The sequence below is a fragment of the Tursiops truncatus genome, chromosome 10, assembly GCF_011762595.2.
Source record: "Tursiops truncatus isolate mTurTru1 chromosome 10, mTurTru1.mat.Y, whole genome shotgun sequence".
NCBI classification, from domain to species: domain Eukaryota; kingdom Metazoa; phylum Chordata; class Mammalia; order Artiodactyla; family Delphinidae; genus Tursiops; species Tursiops truncatus.
Genome location: NC_047043.1, coordinates 875149 through 902241, shown reverse-complemented (window position 1 = coordinate 902241; position 27093 = coordinate 875149). Strand labels below are relative to the sequence as shown.

Genomic DNA, 27093 nt, shown 5'->3' with positions numbered 1-27093 from the left:
ACGAAAGACCTCATTTTGCTTTTTTTTTATTTTTTTGCTGTACGCGGGCCTCTCACTGTTGTGGCCTCTCCCGTTGCGGAGCACAGACTACGGACGTGCAGGCTCAGCGGCCATGGCTCACGGGCCCAGCCGCTCCGCGGCATGTGGGATCTTCCCGGACCGGGGCACGAACCCGTGTCCCCTGCATCGGCAGGTGGACTCCCAACCGCTGCGCCACCAGGGAAGCCCCTCTATTTTGCTTTAACTGTAATAGAACCAGTGTTTTGGCTCAAAAGAGAAAAGCTGATCTTATATCTACAGCCATTTGAAGAAACATAGTCCTAAAAATAATAACAACGACTTGTGTACAATTAACTATGTGAGTTTTTTTGTTTGTTTCCTTATAAAAAGGAGTGGAGCAGGTAATGAGGCTGTGGAATGAGGTGGGTTAACCCAGGTGAACTCGTTTAGCTTTGAAGCTTGGGGGTCACACACCACCTGCTCTTCCCTGGGCACACAAGGTCAGTGGCTATAGGGCCCCTAACAGTGTGACGCACGCGTGTGTCCCCTACACTTGACAAATGCAGCAGCTCGCGCATGGCCATCCTGTAGGGAAGGGAAGACGCCCCGGAAACGGACATTTCAACTGGGATCCGCCTGCATCATTTCTTTTGTCTCCTCTTCGCTAACGGCGATGACGTTCTAAGAGGGTTTTGAAGACGAAGCACACGAACGTGGCTCACCGCTGTCCTGTGTGATCCATTCCACTCTCTTTGCTCTGCCCCTTGTCGCCCCAGATGCGATGGGCCTGGGGCCAGCTATTACCGCCCAGATGCCTTCCCTGTGCCCCTCACCCCGATTCGCCATCTCCGAGCGTGGCTGCCCAAGCTTAGGGTCTGACCTAGAAGCTCGTTTGCCCTTTTAGGACTGTTCACGGTCACGGCTGGCACTGGTGCAGCCGTGTGCACGCGTGTTCCAATGCTTTACCTCGTATCGAGTCATTAACCTGTGCAAACACCCATGAAGCAGGCGCTGTTACACACCCGCCTCACAGGTGAGAGCACGGAGGTCCAGCGAGGTTCACTTCTGTCCTCGGGTCACACGGCAGTGGTGGTGTCAGAACCGGGACTCGAGCCTACGTCCTCAACCACTAATTTAGAGCCTAATTTCAGTCTCTAAATTAAAATTCTAGCCCTGACCTCAGTATTCTAATTTGGAATCTACTGATTAAATGTAACCCCACTGCCTGCGGGCAATAGCACTGGACGGCGGTCAGCACCAGGCCAGGTCTCAGCACAGAACCTTCCAGAAATCACGTGGCCCTGATGCCCGCCTGCAGTGAGGGCCTTTCCACGCTTCAGCCCAAACAGTCAGAACCACTCGATGACACCGCCCAGGTCACCAGGCTCAGGGGGAAAAGGGCAGATTGCAAGATGTCAGAACCTCAAAAGGAAAACGCTGGTTCTTCAAGGAGCCCTGGCCAAGGCGTGCCTCCTTGATCGGGACAGGCTGAAAAGAAGTGCCCGGCAGGAACTGCAGGAGAAGGTGCGCATCTTACTGGTCTCGAGGTGAAGAGGTGGGCGGACCTGCGTCTGCTTTCAGGACCAGTGGTCCCATCAGCCTCCTCTGATGCCCGACACTCCTCTTGCAGAGACGCCTCTCCTCACCCCCATCCTCGCTCCGGCCGGCCCCGGGGTTTGCTGTGATGACGGATGGATTGCAGCACAAGTGATGCTGTTCAGAGTTGAAAACGAGGCCTCCGGGACCCACCCGACTTCTCCTGCCACCCCGGAAGGAAGCCTTGGCTTAGACAGACCCGTCACGAGAGCTGGCAAGGAGGGGCCCAGCCCAGGGCACCAGCCCTGAGTGCGGCCTTAGGCCTGCCTGGCCGGCCACCTGCCAGCACAGCCTTGGGAGCCAGAGCTGGGCCATCTCCAGGGCTGTGGGAAGCACTGCACAGCTGCCGTCCTTTCGCTGTGGTCCACCACCCAGCGAGAGGGCCGGTCCGTCTCCCTAGTGGGGAGTCCTGTGTAAGAAGGTGGACTTCCTTCCCGCCCCATGGGGCCCTTGGCCGCACTCCCTCACACCTTCGCCCTGGCCCAGCTGTTCCCGGTCCCACCTCTGCACCCAGGACACCTCAGACCCCGCCCCATGGCATCCCGTCTCTGCTCAAGGGCTTTGCACAGACTGTCCCTTCCTCTGGAATGTCCTGCTCTGGGCTGGCTCCCTCGCCCTTTCCAGGTCCCTGCTGCTACGTCCCTTCACCTGGGAAGTCCAACCTGCCCCACCTGAGATGTCTCCCCCTCTCCCCGCGCTTTACCCTTCTTCACTGCATTTGTCACCACTGGACATCTTTGTGGCTCTGTCTCTTTGTCTGTTTCCCTTCCTGCTCACCCATCCCTGCCGTTAAAATACAAGCTCCGTGAGTGCAGGAATGTGGTCTTTGTTCACTTGTGAGTCTAGTGTCTGGGCGTAATAAAAATACGAGCTAAGGTCTGCAAAGGCAGGCGCTGTCTAGGGCCTTCGTTTACCCTCACAAAGATCTTCCCATTATTCCAGGCGCTATTCCCCACATCTTATAGGAGGGAAGCTGAGCCATGGGCAGGTCAGTTCTGCCCAGGCAGACCTGGCATTTAAACCCAGGCAGACTGGCTCATAGAAGGTCCTCAGTAAATACCTGTTTAATGAATAAACAAGCAAACACATTTCCTAACTCTTCTGCGGAAGCAGGGCTGCCTCGGTGCAGGAATCTGAGTGATTTCTCCCGGTAGCCCTTCTGTCTTCGATAAAAAACAGAGTTGCCCCTCAGCCTCCCGGTATCATAGTCTACTTTCCTTTGGCCTTTTTTTCCGTTGAAATTCAAGCAAGATTGCAGGGTACGAGAGCAACGTGCAAAATCAATTATATTTCCATGCACTAGAAACTAACAATCTGAAAATGAGATTAATAAAACAATTTCATTGACAAGAATCCAGATTTTCATATCCAAAAGAATTTAGGAATAAATTTAACAAAAGAATGTAAGACTTATCCTCTGAAAACCACAAAACACGGGTAAAAGAGATCGAAGAAGACCTAAGTCAATGGAAAGACACCCCATGTTTACGGATTAGAAGATTTAACATTGATACGATGGCAATACTGCCCAGATCGATCTGCAGATTAAATGCAATCCCTATCAGAATTGCAGCTGGCTCTGTTACAGAAATTGACAAGCTGATCGTAAAACTCATATGGAAATGCAAGGACTGACTCAGGGTGGCCAAACGTTCTTGAAAAAGAAGGACAAAGTTGGAGAATTCGTACTTCCTGATTTCAAATTTACTACAAAGTTATAATTATCGGGCAGTGTGGTGCTGGCATAAGGACAAACATATAGGCCAATGGGACAGGGCTCAAGATCTATAATCAGACCAACATTTATGGTCAGTTGATTGTTGACAAGGGTGTGTGCCAAGGCAATTCAATGAGGGAAAGAGTGGTCTTTCTATCAAATTGTGCAAAAGAATGAAGGCTGGACCCCTTCATACTTCACACCATATAAAAAATGAACTAAAAATGAACCAAAGACCTAAATATAAGACTAAAACTATAAAACCCTTAGAAGAAAACATAGGTGTAAATCTTGTGATTTCGGGGTTAGGCAAACCCGTCTTAGATACAGCACACACAGCACAAGTGAGAAGAGATAAAATTGGTGAGTTGGACTTCATTAAAATTAAAAACATCTGTGGTGCAAATGATACCCCTAAAAAAGTGAAAAGGCGACCCACAGAATCGGAGAAAATACTTTGAAACCGTGTATCTGATAAGGATCTTATAGCCAGTATAAAGAACAAGTTAATAATAAAAGATAACTCAATTAAAAATGGACCACGGATCAGAAAGGACGGTTCTCAAAGAAGATGTACAAATGAACAATAAGCACATGAGAAGATGCTCAACATCATTAGCCATCAGAAAAATGCAAATAAAAAGCACAACGAGGGCTTCCCTGGTGGCACAGTGGTTGAGAGTCCGCCTGCCGATGCAGGGGACACGGGTTCGTGTCCCGGTCCGGGAAGATCCCACATGCCGCGGAGCGGCTGGGCCCGTGAGCCATGGCCGCTGAGCCTGCGCGTCCGGAGCCTGTGCTCCGCAACGGGGGAGGCCACAGCAGTGAGAGGCCCGCGTACCGCAAAACAAACAAACAAACAAACAAACAAAAAACCACAATGATGTACCATTTGGCATCCAGAAGGATGGCTATACATGAAAAGACAAACAGTGACAAGTGTTGACAGGAATGTGGAGAAATTGCAACACTTATATCTCTGGTGAGAATGTAAGGTGGAGCAGCCTCTTTTGAAAACCTTCTGGTGGTTCCTCAAAAGCTTAAACGTAGAGTGACCACATGTTGCAGACATTCCGCTCCTAGGTACGTACACAAAAGAAAGGAAAATTTATGTCCACACAAAATCTTATACTTGAAGATTCATAGCAGCATTGTTCATAATAGCCGATAAATGGGAATAAGCCAATACCCAGCAAATCATGAATGGATGAATAAGTATATAGTATATTCATAAAGTGAAATGACTCAACAATAAAACCAATGCACTGAGACAACATGGGTGAATCGTGAAAACACAGTGCTAGGTGAAGAAGACATATACTGTACGATCCCATTTTCAGGAAATGGTCCGGACTAGACGAGCCCAGAGATAGGAAGTGGATTAGTGGTTGCCTCGGGCTGGGGTAGGCGTGTTGGGACAGAATGGGAGTGAGGGCTGAGGGCTACAGAGGTTCTGTCTGGGGGGGATGGCAATGCTCTAAAGTCTATTGTGGTGATGGTTGCCAACTCTGTGAACATCCTAAAAGCTACTGGGTTGTGCACTTCGAGTGGTAGGTGAACGATCTCAGTAATGCTCTCAGTGAGCGCCTTGTCAGCGGGCGGGTACCTCACGCCAGCTGCCTGGCTCTGCAATGGATGTTTTCACATGAATTATATAACACACACAAACACCCCCAAAGGAGCGATGATCGTGCCAATTTTGAAGACGAGGAAACGGAGGTTCAGCGTGACCTGCCGAGTCATGAAGCTGGCGGGCGTGAGGAAGAGTTCAGACCCTCTTGCGAAAGCAAGCCCTTCCAATGGCCCTACGGCCGCTGGTCCCCAAATCCTATCTGCTGCTGGGTGCCTGGCCTCATGGGAATTTCAGAGCAGCTCAGGGCCACGCGTGAGCACATCTTTGCTTTTGGACGGTCGTTTCCATCGCTGAGCTTGTCCTAGGTTTATATCTATTCTCCAGCCAGGTGGGGCCCCCCGGTATGGCCTGGAAGCCCGATTCCGCAGTCACCTGCTCTGTGGCCGTGGGCACGTCAGGGACCCCCGAGCCCCACTCAGCTCATCAATGAAAACCAGCTGTCGACACTGCCCCCGGGTGGAAGCAGGGCCTGCTACACGCACAGCCCAGGGTCCGCGCGTCCTGAGGTGTCGGCGGCAGAGTGCACGGCGACCCGGGCCGGGGGGTGAGGAAGGGTGATGCGGGGCTGGAGGGGGGATGGGGAGGGAAGCAGTTTTGAGGCAGGAGGACAAGGCCCGCTGGGGGGCAGGCGGGTGGGCGTCCCCAGAGTGCCTCTCCTAGCTCTCATGGTGGCGTGGCTTCTGCTCGGGCCGTGGGGGGTCTGGAAAGCCCTTCACGGTGGAATCTTTCTCATCGTGGAGCGTCTGGTCCTCCTCGGTGCTGGGAAGCCTGATCCTGATTAGGCTTCTCCCGGGTGGTCCATCCTCCAGGGCTCGGGGCTCCTTTCGCGTAGGGGGTGGATGACACCGGCAGGCTTGTCTTTCCCGCCATGAGAAGCCACGGGGGGAGGAATTTGCGACGTGGCTGTTCTCCCTGTGCAGCCAGCGTCCTAGGCCTCTCTGTTTACTGCTGCGGGTGATGACCCCCTAGAGGGCCTCGCGTCCCAGCTGAGCCCTGCTGCCTCTCTGTGACCCGCTCTGAGCAGACTGCTGCCCACAGTGTCCCCCCTCCCTGCACCTGCTGCCTGGGGTCGCCAATGGCTGTGGTCGAGGAGCTGCTGTTTCATGCACATTAGTGAAAGTCCCTCCTGTGACAACATTTAACAAGTGTCTGGGGCGTGAGATGGGGAAAGAGAGGGCCTTTTGCAGCCCCAGAGACTTGGGCGTACTTCCAGCCATACCACTGAGCGTGGCGGTCACAGCCCTGTGTCCTCGGGCGAGTTGCTTGCCACTCTGAGCCTTGCTTCCTATCAATACAAGTCTACCTGAAGAGTTATTGGGAAGATTAAGGAAAATGTCATACAGCATCGGCTATGGTATTTAGCACATACAGGTGTTCGACAGTGGTAACTACTGCAAAGATAAAAACTGTTACCTACACAGATGTGACAACTCAGGAGTTGCTCACTTTTCGTCCTGTTGAGCGTAGCACTGGGGGTGCTTCCTGTCACCTGCACTGGCCAAGGTACTTACGATCCCACACTAGCCTCGGGCTTGCACCAGAGCTTGGCATCAAACGAGGCCGGTGGAGCCACACTCCCTGTTTTGTGCTGGAAACTGAGATCTTTACTTGGGCCCTGTAACCTCAGAAGAGGTTTCTGTCTGACAGCCCTTGAGACAGGCTCTTGGCCCCTAGTTCTAGAGGTTTAGAGCCAGGAAGACGTTCAGAGACCGCCTGGCCCCCTCCCTTAGATTTGATGAGGAAAGGCCAGAAAAGCTCAGGGCTTGCCAGCCAGCGGGGAGCAGGGCGTTACGCGCCGGGCAGAGCTTGCTGAGCATACACTACGTGCCTGGAACTGTTTGCACACTCGGCCTGAACCCCCTTATTTAATCTGCACAGCAACCTGTTTCCTCTCCTCATGCTGACGAGGATGAGGAGCCCCCAGGCTGTGGTCCTTAAGGTCCGTGTGTCCCGCCTCCCGGCACCCCTACGGCCTCGTGAGGGACTTGCTGGCCTTCAGCGTCAACAGGCTTGGCCTGGGCTTTCCCGCGACTGCAGTGGTTGGACCGCGGACCTGGAGAAGAAACTCTAAGAAGCACTAACCTGCATATTCTCTGGCGCCTTTGCCAGAGCCATCTTGTGATTGGCAATGGAACGGCCTAGGGAGGGAACAGAGCCAGGGTCCTGCTTACCAATTGGAGTTGACGCGAGCGTCACACAGCTGACTCTCACCTCCATCCGTAAAGCAGGCCGAGGGGAATCCAGAGGCGACGCCGCGCCTGGAGCCGGCCTGAGGACGCTCTGCCGGCTTCACGCTCTCTGGCACCCCTTACTCAAGCCTGCACGGCAGGAAACAGAACAAACCTTTATTCAGCTCCTGTGTTACAGGTTCTCTGCCTCAATAGCAAGTCCTCTTTGGTGACGGCAGATCGTAAGCTCAGGATGGAAGGCAGGTACCTCATACATCGTCTGGCGGTGGACGGAGGCTTCCTCATCCTGGGGATGGGGGACGGTCTCCAGGGTCAATTACAAAATCCTGTCCAGGGCTTCCCTTGTGGCGTAGTGCTTAAGAATCCGCCTGCCAATGCAGGGGACACGGGCTCGAGCCCTGGTCCGGGAGGATCCCACATGCCGCGGAGCAACTAGGCCCGTGCGCCACAACTACTGAAGCCCGTGCGCCTAGAGCCCGTGCTCCGCCACGAGAGAAGCCACCGCCATGAGAAGCTCGCGCACCGCGACGAAGAGTAGCCCCCGCTCGCTGCAACCAGAGAGAGCCAGTGCGCAGCAATGAAGACCCAGTGCAGCCAAAAATAAAAATAAATAAATTAAAAAAAAAATCCCGTCCAGCTTGGGTTTACGACGGCGAGGGTGGCCCCATGTGCAAGGCCATTGCCGTAACACATGATCTTCCTTTGATGTGATCTGTTTGGGGCTTCCTAACTCTGTCTCGGGTGTAATGGCTTTAGCGACATCTCAATAGTCACGTGATACTTCCGCCTTCAGCTCTTCCCCTGAAGGACCTTTAGGCCTTAACAGCCTCGGGCAAGAGTCCTGGGCTGCGAATCGGGTGCCGGTCACAGCCCCTGTGGCTGGTTGTCTGGGTTTCTCCCATTTATTTTCAGGCAGGACCCACGGCATTTCCATGGGCTGCCCAATGCCTGTGCGGCACTCATCGCTTTTTTACAATTAGGTAGGTGTTCGGACACTGGGTTTATCTCACAGCTTCCATCAGGCCACGTGCTCTATGGGGGTGAGGCCCACACCAATTCTGCTTGTCTCCATACGCCCAGGGTCTAAGATGCCACGGAGTCAGGAACAGATGAACTCTAGCACCTGAGTGAGCTCGACTTGTGAATAGACTAGCCCCCGGCTCCAAGTCACGGCAACACCCGCTGCTGTCTGTGCTCGGCACGGCCACCTCCTCCCCTCACCGTCAAGACGGACATCTCTCGGCGACACTGCGCGGTGACATTCACTTATGACGTGAGCTACAGCTTACTGCCTTCAGCGGCAGCATTGGAAAGGGACTTTTTCCCTATAATCGACGACTCCTTCAAAGCTGTTCTCCCAGTTGTGTGGGCCCCAGGAGTCCTGGCCTATGTTGTCATCGTGACTTCATTGTTTGTCCAAGGATGGTCTCAGTTTCATCCTCCATCGACATGCACTTATGCTGCAAGCAGACGTCTCGTGGTAAAGATGAGTTCTGAATTATGTGCATGAGACAGTGGTGTTTTCCTGGTAGAAATGTACGATGAGGAGATTCACCCCCATCTTTTCTTTAGATATATCATTATTTCAATGTCCTCTTAATAAGTTCAGAGGTCTAAGACCCGTTCATATCATGGAGAATATTTCTTCAAATATGTGCTGATTATTAAAATTGCAAAAATATGTGGGCTTCCCTGGTGGCACAGTGGTTGAGAATCTGCCTGCCAATGCAGGGGACACGGGTTCGAGCCCTGGTCTGGGAGGATCCCACATGCCGCGGAGCAACTAGGCCCGTGAGCCACAATTACTGAGCCTGCGCGTCTGGAGCCTGTGCTCCGCAACAAGAGAGGCCGCGACAGTGAGAGGCCCGCGCACCGCGATGAAGAGTGGCCCCCGCTCGCCGCAACTAGAGAAAGCCCTCGCACAGAAACCAAGACCCAACACAGCCAAAAATAAAGAAAGAAAGAAAGAAAGAAGCTTTCATTAAAAATAAGTAAATAAATAAAATTGCAAAAATATGTAGGCTCCCGATTTCTTCTGTTCACGCTTTGTGTCGATGCAAAATCACATCCAAAGCTGGTGTATAACTTAGAGGGCTCGGTGTTTAAAAACATACGATGAGCCAGTATTTAAAAGGTGGGAGATTTTACATAATAGTTTGGATTCGGCAGCGCTCCCGCTGAGTCGCTCCGGCCCCTTCTCCTTCCTCCCGTGCCCGCTGTTGAAATCGCTGAGAGCGTGGGTTCTAGGTGATTTGTTTTCTTTTCTTCAAACTTTAATTAATGTTTAAAAAAATGTTGTAACGATGAGTGAAAACAGTAGCTTTTGAGGAGCTTAAGTTACGGACTTCAGAATTCGTCTGTGTGTACCCCCTCTTAGTCACGTGGGACTCCCAGAAGCCGTGAACCTTTTAGATTGGAAAAGTGAGGAGAAGAGAAAGGAGGTGACGGAGTTTAAGCCGCACGGCGTCCCAGCTGCTTTGTCAGCTAGCTGAGCTCCTCCTCGGCCCTGTGGCTCTGGCATTGCAGAGGCAGCGATGCCCTGGGGGGCGGCGGTGGCAGCAGCCCCGTGGCAAACATCTCCCTTTTCAACGGGGAGGGTGAGCCAGCGCTGAGTGGGATGACGACTGGTCAGTGGCTGCCATGGAGATGGGGTGCTCATGTCCGTGGTCAGCGGGGACTCAGGGGATCGTTTCATCAAGCGTCCGCGAGGTCGCTGCCATCCGAGGTCTCGGTGTGTTCAGACTCGGTTACTTGCTGCACCCGGAGTGCCTGCTGCCTGGGGGAGGGGGTGTCGGGGGTGGGGCAGCCTGTCCTCTCCTTCCTCGTCCCGCTGGTGCAGACCCTGCCCCTGGCATCTGTGTCCATGTGAATTACTTGGGTAATTTACTGCGTAAATCCTAGCTTCCCTCACACAGCACCCTCCCTGCGGCCCACGGATCCTGGCGGGCCGAGGGGGACAGGCCGCAGCCGGGGTCCCCTCCTCTGGTTGGGCTCTCTGGGACCCACCTCCCCTGCCGCGGGCTCCACGGCTTCTGCTCTTTCTGGATGTTGAATCTGAGCTGTCTGGTAACCGTTCAGGCAGGAAAGATGCCGTCTACTGCGCACTAGGAAAGCGATTTGTGGGCATATGTGTACTTTTGCAGAACACTCAGCTCTTCTCAGCAAGGCCTCTAAGGTCTTATCGCAAGTGCACGAGAATGAGAAGGAAATAACCAGCTGGGACGCTGGAGAAAACTTTCCTTAGTTTTGGTGCACACCGAAATGATAAAAATTCCTTCACACCTTTATGCGTATACGTGTGCAGGTTGGCCCTGCGACTGCCTGCGGGGGGTGAGGGTCGGGCAGGGCCGGAGGGCCTTAGTTGTCACCCTCTGTACCAGCGGACCCCCTGCCCGTCCGGGATGCGAGTGTGCCCACAAAGAACTGGAGTACCATTTAAAACGTACGATAACGAGTCAAAAAGCTAAAAATTAAAACAGAAACATTCCAAGATAAGGAGAAAAAACAAAGAAAGAAAGGTTGGGGCCGCTTGCAGAGATGAATTTAACAGGAGAGAGGAAGTTGGGGGAGGGAGGGCGCTAGGGCCTGCGAGCTGCAGACCAAGTGGGGCTGGCGGCCAGAGGGGGCAGCTCGGGAATCTTCCTGTGGCCGGAGCTAGACGTGCCCACCGCTCCTGTGATTCCAAGTCCACGGGTTAGAAGCAAAGCAGTGCTGGCGGGCTGCCCAGTGGAGGGGGACGCGTCCTGTCCTTACCAACCTCCCCCCGTCCGCCGAGCGCGTCGTCCCTGCAGCGTCCCTCGGGCCGGGCACCACTCAGCGCGGCGACTCCACGCGTGTGAATGCGTCTTTCCCAGGCCCTCAGCTCTCGGGTGGGCTGGCGTGGGAGGGTGGAACGTGGGCCAGATGAGCTGCACATCTTGGAAATCTCCCCTGAACACCACTTCGTAGAGAGGGCTTCTGCTAAGACTTCCACAGCGAGGTTAAGGTTACGGCCTCCGGCATGAACCTCGGCGCAGAGACTCTGCATGGGCCATGGGGGTGAAGCCAGGGGTCTGGACGGGCCCGGCCCCTCTGCCTGGAGAAACGGGAAATGATGGGATGCCCCCCACCTGGAGAGGCACAGAGTGAAGAGCCTTTAACGCGACAAAGGCAGAACATGGGAAAACCACGCTGTGCCTTCCCCCTCCCGAGGCAGGCGGGAGGTGGTGACCCGAGTGTGTCTGCAGTCAGGCCTCCTTTACCACCAGCCTTTGCCTCGATCACTGTTTCACTCCATCTCAGTCAATCAGCCTCAGATCCTGCTCTCCCACGTCCCTCTGTCTGTCTAGCCAGACGGGGCTCGGACGGAGGCCTTCGTGTCAATCTCAGAGCCGGGAGGGGCGTGCCCTGGGCTGCAATCGGCCTGGTCGTGGGCTGGGACGTGGTGACGGTCACCGAGGCCTTAGAACCTGTGGCTTCCCGTGGCCTGCGGGGCGCTCACGTGCCAAGGGGAAGGGGAGGACGGGATCAGTCTCCGCAGCCATTTACTGCTTCATAAGTTACAAAGCAGGAGAGATTATGTCTTAATTACACGCCTTTCGTTCTCAAAGGCTCCGTTCATCTGCAGTGGCCACTAGCATTTAAAATCTATGGAAAACATGTGTCTCACCACGGAGCTTAATACCGTGCGGGTGATTTTTCCAGGAGCCGGGGAGGTTTCTGTAATCATGAACGATTGCTACGTTGGCTTAAAAAGAGTGACGAGCTGGGTCAGCTGCCTGCAGAGAGGTCGTGGGTGGCGTCTGGGCGGGCTGCAGCGTCCCTGGGTGCCAAGGGTGGGTGCAGGCAGAGGGCACTGGGCAGCTAGGCCAGAGGGCAGGGCTATCCCCCAGGCCCTGGCTCTTCCCCTCTCAGAGGAAATGCAGCAGACATTTAAATATTTCCAAACCAAACAAGACACCCTGAAGGATTCTCCTGTGGCCCCATCATCTGCCTCAGGCCGGATCTGAAAATATCAAACAACGCAGTGACAGAGGCGGCCTGCGGAAGAGGGCGGCCGGAAGGCGGGACAACAAAGTCGCCGCCGCCCCGTGCTGGGCTTCTGCCGGAGGGTCAGGGGCTGCTGTTAAAAACTGCAAGAACCGGGTGGTCTTCAAGGCACGGCTCCACGAGGGTCCCGGTCTCCCACCCTCCCTCAGGGCCCAGGGAGCCAGCCCTGTGGCCTGCAGGGCTGCGTCTGCACCTTGAGCTCTTTCCCACCAGGACCCGCTTGCTTTCAGGCTCTCAGTGCCTGAGGGAGCATCCCTGTACCCTCATCTGTTCTAAAAGGCCTGTCCTGCCCCCAACAGTTAAATCAGATTTGACTTTTTCATCTGTGCTTTGATGGTAACGGGAACAAAGTCCCAGAACGAACCTTCCGCGTTCCCCTGCCATTACCTCTCCTTCCCTTGGAAACTCTGAAACGCCTCATCTAAGGCCAGCACTGAATTTGGGGAAGAAAAATGAAAGTTGTAACTTTGACCTCGTTCTGCATGTGATTGTTAATAGAATTGCGGTTTCTTTCTTGCTTTTGTGATCTTGGTTTCCAAATTAAAGCCCTCAGTGACTCAGCCTCCGCTCTGGTCCTGGAAGGGCGGCAGGAAGGCTGGTGGAGCTGCCGCTGGCTTCGGCGGAGGACTGGCAGGAGGGCTCATTCCCGGGGGGCATCGGCTGGGCCCCCTCCCAGGGGTCCCTCCCAGGGCGGGTCTTGTCCCTGAGCCTGTGGGGACATTGCAGCTCTCAGAGGAGACGTGGGGAGCAGAGTCTGAGTCCCTGCGAGTCTGGGCCAGACCCCTGCACGCGGTGGCCAGCTCTCCTGTCCCCGGGACCAGCTTTCAGAGGGGCCGGCTCCCACCGCCCCTCCCACCAGGCCTGGGGGTCCTGCCCATACCCTGGCGCTGGGTGAGAAGCTGGCTTGCGGGTGGGTCAGAACCCGCTCAGCTCAGATCCCAGACAGCCGTCGCGCCGACAGTGGGACGTCCGGGGCTGACGTGTGCAGGTTCTCACGGGAGCTTGGGCTGGGTGCGGGGAGCCCTAGAGGCCCTCTCGGGGTCCATTCCTTCTTGTGTGATGAGAATGGGGCGTCTGCACGGTCTGGGCTGTGCCCCGAAGGTTCCTGGACACATGCCCTGACGCACCACGGGCACCTCATGGATTGCCAGATGCCCTGGCGCTGGGCCTGTCTGCCCTCCAGTGAGCCCCCTCCCCTGTGGCTGCCCCCCTCCCCCATTCTTTGCCGATCCCCCAAGTCAGGTGTGTGGAGCAGGGTGGATCCCGGTGGGGAGTTCAGCCCTCCCAGTTACTGGCATAATGGTGAGCAAGCTGGTCATCTAGGAAACGGGTTTAACAACTTGAACCTCAAGGACTATGTTGAGGACCACGGATCCTGCGTTGGGGCCCGCCAGCTGCTCTTCCTGACACTCCATCTTCGCGACATGGTGCTAATGACACTAGCTCTTCCCAGTTCAGAAAGGAAAAGCCTTTTCCCCAGCCTTCCTCTTTTGGGAGGTGTGATCCTGGATGCAGGACCTAGCGTCTGGCCACTCAGGGGGTAGATGGAGGGGAAGGCCACGCTTGGACGGCCCAGCTCCCCTCAGCATCCTTCGGAGAGCGGGCTCAGCCTGGAGCTGCCTGGACAGTGGAGGTGTGGGAACCGTGAGAAATCAAGTGTGTTTCTGTTCAGCTGTGAGCTGGGTTTACAGCTGGTGCGGGATGAATTGTGTCCCCAGAGTCACGTTGGAGTCCTAATCCCCTGGTGGCCTTTTTGGGAGATGAAGTCTCTACAGAGGTCATCAGGTCACAGTAAGGTCACTAGGTGGGCCGTGATCCAATGTGACCTGGGTCCTTATAACACGAGGACATCGGGACACAGAGACAGACACGCACAGAGGGAAGATGACATGAAGACACAGGGAGAAGGCGGCGTCTACAAGCTAAGGGGAGGCTTCAGAGGAACCAGCCCCTCGAAACGTCTTGCTTTGGGACTTCTGGCCCAGAACTGTGAGAAAATGAATTCCTGTTGCTTAAACCACCTGATTCGCGGCCCTTTGTTACGGCAGCCCCAGCAAACTAAGACGATAGCCTTGCAACCCTCCCTGCGCAGGCACTGGACGCAGCCATCCTTCTGTCCCTGCTCAGGACCATCCCCACGGAGAAGGCTGGACCTTCTGCACCTGTTCCAGGCCCTGCTTCTCTGCATCGTGTGCCAGGACCTAGCTGCTCTGTAGCCCCTGTAATCGTCAACACTGGAGACGGGTACCAGTACCCTGTTGCCCAGGTTAGGCGACGGAGGCCCAGACAACGTGAGCGGTGCCACAGCGGCAGGGCTAGGGTCCAGTGAGCTCTGTCTGTCTGTCTCTGTGCGGGGAGTCAGGCTGCTGCTCGGGGGAGGGACTCATGGACGCCAGTAGGAGAGGCCATCTGAAGACCTCTGGGGATATTCTCCTTAGTGTGTGAACTTTCTCCAGGAGTGAGTTCCAAGGCAGGCAAAGGAACAGGGTTTCGCCCCACTGTCGGGACGGGACTGTCTGTGGGCTTTTGTTTGTCTGCAGGCCAGCTGCCTCTACCAGGGAACCCCCGAGGCTGGGGCAGCATCTTTAGCTGGTGTCAGAAGTTCACTGGTTGATTCATACCTAGACGGAGGTCCCCCTGCCCGCCACCTGCCTGGTTCCTCTCGGGGCTTGGGGCCTGCTGTGAAGAAGTTTCATCCAAAAGAAAGAGGTCTTCTCCCCCGCCCAGACCTGTTCTCATGGCCACAGGGGACGCCAAGTGCTCACAGGAGGATGGTGCAAAGCCCACGTGGACCTTGTCCCTTCGAGAAGTGGCCAGGGCCCCTCCAAGTGCCGTTCGCGTCTTAAACAACTTTGCCCTGCGCCGGGGCTCCAGCCTGTGGGCTTGCCTTGGGCAGGGGGCTCAGCTTAGCCTTTGAAAACAAAAGCAACAATTGAAAAGAGGCTGTTTTTATGCTTCTAGAATTAGAGGAAGGGGAAATTCCTGCCTTTAGAAAAGGAAACCTCAGAAGGTGGTTATTAAACAGTTGCGGTGAATTTGGAGATTTGGAAAGATGGCAGGTGTAATCAAATGTCAGCATCTCAGTACTTGGGGTTGGGACCCCAACTGAACAGAAGACCGTGTAGGTGTCTATAGGTCTCCATGTGTGTCTATGGGTGCGTCTGTCTATGTGTGACCACGTGCGTCTGTACGTCTACATGTGTATGTGTGTGTGCCCGTCTGCCCATGTGTGCTCTCTGAGCATTGGCTCTGGTGCTCCTGGCCTGGGCACCAGGCAGCCTTTGTTTGGCTCTCCCAGTCAGTGGGGGGATCCCCTACTTGGCCCCTATTGCTGGAGTATTGCTGGTGCACAGGGACTGGGGACCCTGCGTCCTTACTGATGCCGTGGGTCGGCACAGCCTGGTTGGGCCAGCCCAGGCAGCCCAGGGGAGGGGGAGGGCCTCAGTCTCTCCTGGCTGGTCCTTCCCCGTGTCGCCCCCCTACCCATCCTCCCCTCCTCCCGTCTGTGCCTCTCCCACCCCGACTCAGGAAGAACTGCAGTAACTGATTACCGTGAAGTTACACCTGGCGGCCGCGGGGCGGTGTCCCCTTTCCCTGCGGGGAGCAGGGGCCCGAGTCGCCCTGTCCGCCCATCAGAGATGCTGCGTGACCACGCGGGGGGCTGGGCACAGACCTGCCGAAGCTGCCCAGGTGGCAGGCGGTGTGCCAGGTGGGGGACCCTTGCTTTACAGACAGGGCGCTGGTGTGGACCCCAGCTAAACACAGCTGGGCAGCCTTTTCTCTTCTGCAAGCCCGTGACGATAAGGCCTTCCTTAAAGGATTTCTGTGAAACATAAACAAGATAGCGTTCATTAGCGGTTGTCAATCCCGCCTGAGCAGCCGAGGCAGCTGGGGGCCTTCTGGGCACCGCCGAGGCCAGGCCCCCCGGGGAGCCGACTCTGCTGGCCGGGGTGACTGGGGTGGGTTTTAAAGCTCCCCAGGTGCCCCTGCCAGGCTCTGGGGCTGTGACCCACCGCTGTGTGTACAAATCACTGAGTAACAGCCCCTGACCTGCTCCTTCCGGACCAAAGGCCAGCCTGGTCACCTGGAATTTCAACCCAGTAAAGTGATTCTCTCCTAATGCAGGTTCCTTCCCTTCTTGAAGAACAGCCATTAGCAGGGGTCGTCCTGTGGTTCAGCCACTCACCCCACACGACTTCCTGCTGCTTCTGCCTGGTCATCGCTGGGGTGGCCAGAGTGAGGGAACCCCTGACAGGGCTCACGCAGGGGCGAGGAGCCCCAGTGAGGGGACACCGCCTGGTGGACAAAGTGACAGTGACGTGGCCGAGGGCTGCCTTCGGGGATCGAAGATGGAATGGAAAACAGAGGCCCCCGAGACTCACCAAAACGGGAGCAGCTTCTGCGTGGCGCGGTGCCGTCGGAGGACAGAGTCCCTGCCTGGCCGTGGCCAAGGCCGCCCTCCATGTCTCTTTGCCTGTGAGACAGCAGCTCCTGGGCTGAGGGGGTAGCAGGGGGCCCTTCCGGAGGGAGTGCCTGGAGGGCACCAGCCTCCCTGCTGCCCCCGGGCCCCTTCTTCTCTCCCACACACTCAGGCCGAGAGGACTGGCGGTCCAGCCCTGGGACCCTCGCGTCCCCCGGGGACCCGAGAGACGGTTGCCGCGGACCCAGGGCGCTCTGAGCTCCAGAAGAACTGCTAGCACTTTCATTTTTTCCCAACTGAGCTTGACGTCCGTGAGCTGTGGCCTTCCCTGGCCCGGTGTCTGCATCTGGGGTGTTTGTCCTTTTGCTCAGATAGGGTTTCACGGAGACAGGTTTGGTAAAATGTATTTCCGTTCTGATCAAATATATTAAAATACATTTCCATGCTGAATAAGCCGGTGGCTGTTTTGAATTAATCACCATGGTGCACAGTAATTAGGTAGATCGGGACCTACAAAGGGGTTTTTCTTTGGGGAAGGAGGCGCTAATTCCATCTAATACCTGAAGATTTCCCCCAGGAATCAGACTTCCACTTTCTAAAATGTAAGTCGAGATGATTCTCCCCAAATGCTCTGGCCGCTGCTGCAGCGGTTCAGAAAATTTGAGCACGCACAGCTAGAGAATTCACTTACTTCCCCAGAATCCAGCCAGAAGCCAAGGAAAACAGAAGGACGTGGGCTTTACAACCAATGCTCTGGCCCTGGAGGCCTGGGGAGATGGCGGTGGCCTCACAGGATGGCAGCCCAGCTTCAAAGGCTTCTCTGCTCACGTCGGGACGGGAACTCCTGAGACATTTTCAGACACTCCTCTGCAGATCTCTCCTCTCTCTCTTTCCATCTCTCCCTCTCCCCGCCCCCCCTCCCGGGTCCTGCCTGACCCATCTGTATCTGGGGGTCACTGAGGTCGCAGCCCCCCTTTGCTCTCTCTCTGTTCCACCCTCTAAAGACGTTATCACCAATAAAGGAATTCCTTTTCCCGCCTGCTCCAATCACCACCTGCCTCCATCTGGAGAACTGTGACATCACTGCTGTGTACATACCCAGACTCACAGTACCGAGGTGGATAGACTTTAGTGATTCCACCTGACTTTTCTTTGCAAAGTTTACTAGAATAAAACAAGACATACCATTGTTTTGAATAAAAATGGGGAGTTTCTACTTCTTGGTGCAGGGCTGAAAATTAGGCCTTATGTTTCCCAGGGGTCAGTAATCCATCATAGTTTTTCTGCGGACAAACTATTTTTGAAAAACCTTTTCAGATCTTTGCTTAACTAATGAATGCACAAGCCTTAACACCCGCCCATATCCATAATTCACACTGCCTTCCTGGACCTGTGGTTTTCAAAGTGTGGTTCCTGGACCAACGCTGTCAGCATCAACTGGGAGCTTACTGGGAATGCAGACTCTGGAGCCCCGCCCCAGACGCACTTGTGAGAAACGGGGGGCGGGAGGGGTGGACCCAGCAGCCTGTGCCCCACTGGCCCTCCCATTGACTCCGATACACTGGGGCCACCGCACCTGTGTCTGCCACTCCAGGTGCAAAGGTCTCGTATGTGACGTTGGGGAGTGCGTGTGAAAGGAAGCAGAATCAGGGACCATGGCTGGGACCCCTGCCTCCAGGACCTAGTGCAGGCACACCTCTTCTTATTGGGCTTCGCTTCAGTGGGCTTCCCAGATAGTGAGCGTTTTTTACGAAGTGAAGATTTGTAGCGACCCTGCATAGAGCCATGCAAAAGGTATCATTTTTTCCAGTTGCGTTTGCTCACTCTGTGTCTCTGTGTCACATTTTGGTAATTCTTGCAATATTTCAAACTTTATTATTATTATATTTATTATGGTGATCTGTGATGAGTGATCTTTGATATTACTACTGTGACTCGCTGAAGGCTCCGATGAAGTTTAGCATTTTTTAGCAGTAAAGTATTTTAAAATTAAGGTCTGCACATTGTTTTTCAGACATAATGCTATTGCACACTTAATAGACTCCAGCATAGTGTATCCATAACTTTTATATGCCGGGGGAAACCAAAAATTTGTGTGACCCACTTTATTGCAGTATTTATTGTGGTGGTCTCAAGCCAAGCCCACAGTATCTCCGAGGTCCGCCTGTGCGGATCTGTAAAGCGGACCGGCGTCCCCACGTCGGAGGAGTAGGAAAAAGCCCCACAAAACGGGTCATTTTGCGAAAGTTCCTGCGTAGGATAAAGGACCCTGCATCTCCATGCGCGGGGCCCTCTCGCACCACTAGGGGGCGCGCTGGGCTCGCCGAGGCCCGGCGGCCACAGCCTTCCCTCCCAGGTCCTGTCATTCTCTGTATAAACAAGTTACGTGCAAGTGTTTAGGATATAAATTACGACCATGCCGGCTGCCTCGGAAGGAATGTAAACACAGCACTGTGGTCAGAGCAAACTCTGAGACTGACTTCATAATTTATAGCAGCCCCCAAGTAGCCCCGAATAAAAGGAAAAAAATCCCTATTTAACTGCAAATGTGATAATGGGACACAACAAACGTTTAAATCCCTGCTTAATTTTGGAAAATATAGAAAGGAAGCCTAAAGATTAGGCAGATGGTTAGGACTTTTCAAAACAAGATGTTTTACTGAGACCCTCTTTGGACTGAAACACTCAGAATACAAAATCCCTGTGTGGGAGACGCCCACCCAGTGGTATCCGTTCCTGGTGACTGACTGAGAGACAGTGCTTGCAGGGAATGAGACTCGAAGGCAAGTTCTCAAAAACAAAAGAAGACCTGGAGAACCTCTCTGCTCGCTCTCGGGTCCACAGTTGCCAGCGCTGCCCAGGAGTCTGCGGGGCTGGTCAGACCAGGCGGAGCTGAGGCCCATCGGCCTGTTTCCTTTCTTTTTTGTCCAGCGCTTCAGCAGCTCTGGCTGGAGCATCTGTGACTGGGAAGCCTCAGGAAACCAAGCGAGAAAGGAAAGGGCTCGGAGGAGGGAATCCCGAGGAAAAGCATCACTCCCTTGCGAGCGAGAGGAGGCAGCAGAGTGACTAACAGGGAGACAAGTGGGGGCCGCGGCCGCTGTGCCTGAACCGGAGGGCGGCAGACATCTTGTCCTGCTTCTGTCCCTGATGCTCGGGGACTGCCCACACCCTCCACGGGCTTCCCCCTCTGGACGAGGGGATCTGACGGCCACCCAAGGAGCCGGGGCCCTGGCACTGGGCACCTTACCCCTTGCTCGGAGCCCGGCCGGGCCGAGGGCAGCCCCGGGTGATGTTCTGCCCCGTCACTGCACCCTGTGCTGGTGGCGAAAGGAAAGAGCAAAGGGCAGAACTTGCCGTGTGCACAGAAAGGCAACAAAGGGGACACGACACTTGCTTTCCTCAAGTCTTTATCTTGCCGGGTTTTCTTTTAAGCTCCTTTCACCTTCTGTTTTTTGTTTAGCCAGAAAGAGCGAGGGTGAAGGAAAGAAATAATAGAAAATGTTTCTTCTTCTCTTTCTCTCCTGAGAAGACCCATGATCAGAACCCCGCCTGTGCTGCTCAAGGCGCAGACCCCACACCACGTCAATTACATGACTTAGAAAAAAAAGCCCACCCAGTGTCGAGTTGCACTGCCCGCTGGTGAGGAGACGTGGCGATCGGATGCCCGTGGGGGAAAGAGACACCCCAGCAACTATTTGTTATATACATTTTATTGAAAAAATTTTACATCAAAATAGTTTGGCAAACTGTAAAAGTATACGTAAGTGCAAATATATCCTCCTTTTAAAATACAAGCAAAGTGTGAGTATACACGAAGGTCATAAAAATATCTTTAAACTATGATGGTAGAAAACAACCTTGTAAAAAACGTTGTATTGTCACAATACTGAAGACCACTTTCTTAAACTAGACACATTGTTGCTAAATACTTCCTTGATAATGTTCTTTGGCACCTGTATCCAAAGGCAGCGTTTGGTAAAACACTGCTCTCCCACTGAGCCAGGCAACAAGGTGAGGCTTTCTTGAAATCTTGTGCTCGGCACTGCCTTTCAGAAAAGCACACACATTTTCCATAGACAAAGAAACACACACACACAGCCCCTCTGCGTGTTTCAGACCCTGATTACTGAAGGCAAGGGAACCCCCAGAGTTCCATGCTTGTGTTTTCCGCATGGTGAGTCCTCACCATCTCGGCCGAGGAGCGCAGTTCTCCCTTCTCTGGGAGCCTGCACGAATTCGGGGCATTACCTTGGGGCTGTCCTTCTGCCAACGGCAGACAAACATCAGTGCAGGATGCCTGCCTGGCCTGGGGACTCTGGCTAAGGGAGCGATGTGCTGCGCGCAGCCACGCTGCTCTGGGAGTCCACCTCAGCCTCGCCCCAGGGGCGACAGGGCCTGGCCCGGCCCCTCCCTCCGCTCACATGACACAGGGCTTAATGTCCTGGCAGACGCTCTGGTGGTGGTGGTGATGGTAGTAGGGGCCGCTGGCCGAGGGGTGGAAGGAGGAGACGCTGTTGAAGCTGAGGACGAAGTCCTTCCTGTCGCACACGGGCGTGGAGTGGTGCTGGTATCGGGGCAGCCCCACTGCAAGGAGGGAGGAAAGAAAACTTTTCAGAAACGTATCTTCCGCTGAGGACAGGGCACATAATGTTGGAAAACTTAATTCAACTTTTGCCTCCAAGGGGGTTGGCCTGTCTTTTTGTCTATTGCGGTAAAACTGGGAGAGGAAACCCAGCCCCAGAAGCTTCTCAGAGTTTCAAACTGAAGGCCACAGGACGACTCTGGAATCCCGGTTTGGGGTCTCCTTTGGTTTACACGGGGCCGCAGAGCACAGTCCCCGCGAGGCCAGGCTCTCTGTGCTCGGGTGTCTGTTACTCCTAGAGGCTGGGCGGGGCTCTAACAGCCCCTGGCCCCAGGCCCCGCGCCGGGTCCCTGCCCGCAGGGCTCCAGCCGGTGCTGCCGAGGCCCAGCCCCTGCCCCCGAAACACCACGGTCTCCCTCGCTTCTGGTTTCGAGCCCCCCTGCCTTATTTCCCAACCGACTAGCCGGCTCCGAGGAGCAGGCTCTGCACACCAGGGGGGTGACAGGAAACAATCCCGCGGCCAGAGAAGGGCCGAGAACAAACGCGCGCATCTCTGCGGGTCGCGCCTCGAGGGACGCGGGACCCCCGGAGCAGGGCCTGCCCTTGGGTGAGGGCCCGGCTGCGGCCCCTTTGCCGCGGGGGGAGCCTTTGGGAGAGCCGGGCCGGGCCGCAGCCTCTCCCCGGGCCTGAGCCAGGCCTCCGGGAGCCGACTTTTGCTTTTGCTTTCTCGGCGCCTCCGGCCCGGGGGCGCAGTTGGCTGGGCTTCCGGCTCGCTGGGCCCCGCGCTTCTCCCGGTCCGGGCCTCTCTCGGGGCTGGGTTGGGCTGGGCCCTTTTCCCCGAGGCCTTTCTAGTCTCGCGTGCGCGGCGGGGACCGCCCGCCCACGCGGGTTCAGGGCCGGGTTGTTCTGCGCCCGCGAAGACCTTAGCCGGCGGCCCGCGGCGCCTCGCCCGGCCGCATCCAGCGCTCGCTGGGCCACCAGGCGGCCCCGCGATCAGCGCCCGGCAACACCGACTGTGGCCAAACGCGCGCCCCGACGTGAGCCGTCGCTGCCGCGCAGGTGCGCTTACCCCCGCGTTAAAGCACCTCGCGGTGGCGCTTCCCGCATCTCTAGCCGGCGGGCCCGGCGCTTTGATGGGACCGAAGGACCTAAGAGCCCAGCTCCTTCTTGAAAGGTTCTCAGGAGGCAGAGAGGCCGAGGGGCCTCCCCGAGCACGCGGGCCTGGGCCGCGCGGGCGTCGTGCTGGGAGCGCGCGCTCGGGGCACCTCCTCGGCCTCCCCGCTCCTCGAGGGGCCCTGGGCTCTCGGTCGGCCGCGGCCCGGCCAGGGAGACGCCAGCTAGCCCCGTGGGGAAGAGCGTTCGAGGGGGCGGGAGCCAGAGCGCGGCTGGGGGCTGGGGAGAAGCAGAGCGTCCCGGCCGGGCCATGGCCTCCTCGGGGCTCCCAGACTCGGTCCGTTGGGCGCGCGAGCTCCCGGGGGGCCGGCGAGGCAGTGTCGCTTCTCCTCTAGACAGAGTCGTGCTCCCGCGTCCCCGCGCTTCTGGGACCCGTGCGTGCGCCCGGTGTGTGGCGTGGGGCGAGGGCGGCCTCACAGAACGGTCAGAAGGCTCTTTCTGCGCGATTCTGAACGTTGAGGGAAGTGTTTCACGGCAGCCGCGGAAGTTCCACGGACCCGCCTCGGAGTCCCGGTTGCGGCTGAGCAGGGCGGCGAGAGCGCGGAGCGGGGAGCCGGGAGGGGAGCGGATGGGCGGGAGAGCGCAGAGCGCGCCGCCAGGGCGCAGAGGTGATTGACAGCCCGTCCCAGGGGGATTAAAAAACAATAAGAGGGGAGGGTCGTCTGTGTTGGTTACTTGTTGAAATTCCCATAAAACTGAACAAGACTCCGTTCTCAGTGGGTTAAGTCAGGCTAAAATCCTCTCCGGTGTGGTCCTGCCCAGACTGTCTTTGTTTAGTTAACCTCTGAGACCCGCATTTAAAAGGCCTATTTGGGAAATTTCACCGTCCAGGGAACCAACATCTTTCGCCCATTTCTGGACTTCCTTTCTCCCTGACGCTCTGCCCCACACCGATGCACGAACATGTAATGTAGGTGTCGTCGTCCTGCGAACCCTCTTCTAATCGGGGCGGGTGAGTGTCAGCTAGAGCCCCCGCTTGCCGGGCAGACCAGCCTGCCTACGAGGGGTTAATGTAAGGGTTTATCTCCACTGTCCCCATAAACCTGGCTAAATATTCAAATTCCCTCCTCCACCCCGATCTGTCCCCTCCCACCTTTCACCGCCTTGGGCGAGTCAATAAATTTTCATAATCGGCAACCAACACAATTTACACCATCAACACGACAAGGGGCGCCCAACGGGCAGGCGTTTCTCAGGGGAGCCTCGCTGCGGGCCCCAGGTCCTGCTGGCCTAGGCCGGACCCATGTGTCATCAACTTGGGTCCACCGTGGGGGGAGGCAGGAGACTCCTCCACCGCTTGGCGCCTCTCCTGCCTGGCAACACTTCCCTTTTGTGCAGGGTCCTGGAACCCCTCTGCTTTCCTGGCGTCCCTCCCTCCTTTCCCCTCCTCTCAACCCTCGCCCAGCGGAGCCCCTCCCCACGCACACGGCAGGTACCGAGCATCTCCCTTCTGGACATGTACTTTTGGGTGAAAGCACAGCAAAACCAATTTGAAAAAACGACACAAGAAAGCAGCCACAGTGCCTTGGCCAAGGCCCCCTAAGGCCACAGGCTTCCCCCTAAGCTAAGTCAGGCCTGAGATTGGAGCCCCGCAGTCCGTGAGGACACTCGGAGAGCCCGAGGACGCAGGCACTTCACTCCATCCTCCTCGGGGTGAAAATTCTGGAGGCCCGGCAGGGGCCAAGCCTGTCGGGAAGGCCCAGTGACCCCGACCCCACCCCCCATAGGGTACCAGCTTCCCCTGGGCCTCGGCCACCCAGAGCGGGGAGGCCTAGAGGCGACGCGCCGGCGGGCCAGGCCCCCGTGTTACCTGGGAGGTCCTCGCGGGCGTTCTGGTGCAGGTAGCTCTGCTCCAGCGAGTAGGTGGACATGCTGGTGTGCAGGCCGGCCGGGGCCGCGGGGGTGCCGCCCGGCGTCAGGGCGGGCGGCTGCTTGAGGTAAGGCGAGGCGCCGGGCGAGCTCCAGTGCGCCGCGGGGCTGGTGTAGGGCGAGTGGCACTCGATGGCGCTCGCCACGGCCGGGGACGAGGGCACGGGGCTGCTGCTGCTGTCCGGGCCGTAGTCCCCGCCGCCGCCGCCGCCGCCCCCGGCCGCGCCGACGCCCCCCGGCCCGGCGGGCACCGGGCAGCTGGCCATGTAGGTGGAGCCCGGGTTGGGCGACATGTGCGGGACGTGGTGGTGGTGGTGGTGATGCGGGTGCGCGTGGCCCGGGGCGCCGGCGCCCGCGTCGTAGCCCGCGGGCATCATGTCGAGGCCGCCGTAGCCGCCCTGCCCGTGGCAGCCGAGCGGCGCCGATGGGGGCGCCTGGAAGTCGAAGCCCTGCGGCAGCAGCGAGGCCCCGAAGCCCAGGCCGCTCACCACGCGGTGGTACATGGGCTTGAGCGCCTGGCACTTCCGCCTGAAGCCGCGCGGCCGGCGGCGGAACGAGCCCTCCTCGAACATGAACTCGCTGGCCGGGTCGATGGTCCAGTAGTGGCCCTTGCCCGGCCGCCCGAGGCCCTTGGGCAGCTTGATGAAGCACTCATTGAGCGAGAGGTTGTGGCGCACGGAGTTCTTCCAGCCCTGGTAGGCGCCGCGGAAGAAGGGGAAGCGCGCCTGCAGGAACTGGTAGATCTCGCTGAGCGTCAGGCGCTTGGCGGGCGAGCTCTGGATGGCCATGACGATGAGCGCGATGTACGAGTAGGGCGGCTTCTCGGGCCGCCGCAGCCCCGAGCTCGCCTTCTTGGCGCCCGCGCCGCTGCCGCCCGCGCCCCCGCCGCCGCCCGCGCTCTTGCAGGCGTTCGGGGCCGCGCCGGCCGCGCCGGAGGAGGAGGCGGACGACGACGAAGACGAGGCGGCCTCCAGGGCGGCGGCGGCCGCGGCGGCGGCGGGCGGCGGGCTCATCAGGGCGGCCTGGAGCGCGCCGGGGCCCGGGCTGCGGGCGCGGCGGAGCGGGGCCGGCGGCGGCCCGCCCTCGGAGGTCATCGGGGGCCCGGGAGCGGGGCCCGGCGGCGGGGGCGCGCCCGGGGCCGGGCGCGAAGGCGCGGGAGCGCGGTCGACCCAGAGGCCCGGTGGGCGCCCTAGCCCGCCGCCCGGGCTGCAGCCGCGGCCGCTCCGAGCCAGCGCTCCGCCGTCGCCTCCCTCAGCTCCGCCGGGGCTTCTGGCGGCGGCCGCGGGCCGGAGGCGACGCCCCGCGCATCCCTCCCCGGGCCTCGGGCCCGGCCTGCGCGGCGGCCTCCGGGCCGCGGAGCCGGAGCGGCCGGGCGCCGGGCGGCTGCGCGAGCGAGCGGGGACCGCGGCCGGGACCCCGGGGACGAGCCCGACGTCTCCCCTCAGGAGCGCGGCTCGCTCTGTCTCTCGGACTTCCTCCCTCCCGCGCCCTCCCCCGCCGCCCTCCTCCCCCCCCCCCGCCCTGCCCCCTCCTCCGCCGCCGCCCCGGGGAGGGCGCGCTGGGCCGGCGCTCACTCCTCCCCCCCGGCCGGCCGCCCGCTCCCCCGCTTATCTCTCTCCTCGCTCTCCGGGGTCCCCCTCGTCCTTTTAATTCCTCTCTCGGATGCTCTCCGTCTCCCCCACCCACCCCCTTTCAAACCGCGGGATCGCAGGCCGACTCACATTGTGCCGGGAAGACGCCCACCACGCCCCGCAAAACTCGGCCCCCTAGACTTTAGGAAATCGTCCTTCTCTTAGTCCCGGACAGCACCCCTGCCCCCCCATCCCAAAGCCAGCCGCCCCTGGCGGAGCGGACCCACCCCTTCTCCTCCCCCCCTTCCCCTCCTCCTCGCCTCCCCTCCGCTCCCCTCCCCCCGCCCCTCCCCCCCCCTCCTCCCCCCTCCTCCCCCCTCCTCCCCCCTCCTTCTCCTCCCCCTCCTCCTCCCGGCCGGTCCTGGGCCGGCCGAGCGGTGCTGCCGCGGGTGCCGCCGCCAGACCTCCTTAGCCGCTGCCCCTGCGCCCGCACTGACACCGTCTGTCAGCTCATTTAGACATTGCCGCCTCCGCCACACGCCGGGGTGCCCGCGACGCCCAAAGGTAACGTGCCAACCCTCTCTCCTGTGACGGGCCTGCGGGCTCCCACCGCTGTTAGCAGAGGGCAGAGGCCAGGCTCCTTAAAGACTCTCCTTTTTAGAGACCCTGGAAACGTGGTCGAATAGGACTCCTGTTTGCATTTGTTTCCACTTCCTTTCCGTTTGCCATTTGATGTTTTGTACGAAATGCAGAAAGAAGGCCGCGCTGAGTGACAGGAGTGAGATAGCTGTATTTGTACTCAGTCCTGAAGGGGTGTGCAGCTGTCACGGGGTTTACACCCCCAGGCCCCGTGCCGCCCGCCCAAGCGTGCCTGCCATCTCGAGGCTGGCTTCCGTGGGACGACACCCCACCCAGTGTGCCTGGGTCCTCTCCATCTAAGTAAGAGTCAGGCTGGGAGAGAGGATGTGCCCTCGGAGGAATCACTCCCGGTGAGACCGGACAGTTAGTTATTGGATTACACGTGCAAGGAAACGTCGTCTGACCAGGGACGGGGCTGGAAGTGGGAGGAGAACAGGAGGCCTGGGAGCCTCCGGGGCCGCACGGGGCTGATGGGGGAGGCCCCCAGGGGAGGTGCTGCGGACCGCGGACCACAGGGGCGGCGGGGCCGGGCGCTCCTCTGCGGCTGCTCAGAAAGGACCGGGGTGCAAGCGCGCGCGCTGGGCAGGCTGGGGAGTCGGGGCGGGGGCGGGGAGAAAGGGAGAGGGCGCCAGGTCTGGAGAGGGGGGCAGCCGGAGCCCCCGGGTGGAACAGGCCC

General features: G+C 57.9%; 1 protein-coding gene and 1 long non-coding RNA gene across 2 annotated transcripts in view; one reads left to right on the top strand and one right to left on the bottom strand.

Annotated features, from left to right (window-relative positions):
* LOC141279675 (uncharacterized) overlaps positions 1 to 17030 on the top strand; it is a 90706-nt gene extending 73676 nt beyond the window's left edge. The window contains exon 4 of the long non-coding RNA XR_012334262.1: positions 16289 to 17030. This is a non-coding gene — a long non-coding RNA (uncharacterized lncRNA). The remainder of the gene's footprint in view (positions 1 to 16288) is intronic.
* Positions 17031 to 20275: 3245 nt separating this feature from the next.
* Positions 20276 to 25682, bottom strand: FOXF2 (forkhead box F2). The gene is made up of 2 exons (XM_004311942.4): positions 24149 to 25682; positions 20276 to 21167 (listed from the first exon to the last, which is right to left on the bottom strand). Exons 1-2 carry the CDS (start codon positions 25299 to 25301, stop codon positions 21001 to 21003), a joined length of 1320 nt encoding a protein of 439 aa, XP_004311990.3. The 5' UTR covers positions 25302 to 25682; the 3' UTR covers positions 20276 to 21000.
* Positions 25683 to 27093: the final 1411 nt, after the last annotated feature.

Coding starts and splice junctions, on each gene's coding strand:
- FOXF2 (XM_004311942.4), bottom strand. CDS start 25,301: ATGACCTCCGAGGGCGGGCCGCCGCCGGCCCCGCTCCGCCGCGCCCGC. Junction 21,168..24,148: donor CGCCCGCGAGGACCTCCCAG/GTAACACGGGGG, acceptor CCCTCCTTGCAG/TGGGGCTGCCCCGATACCAG.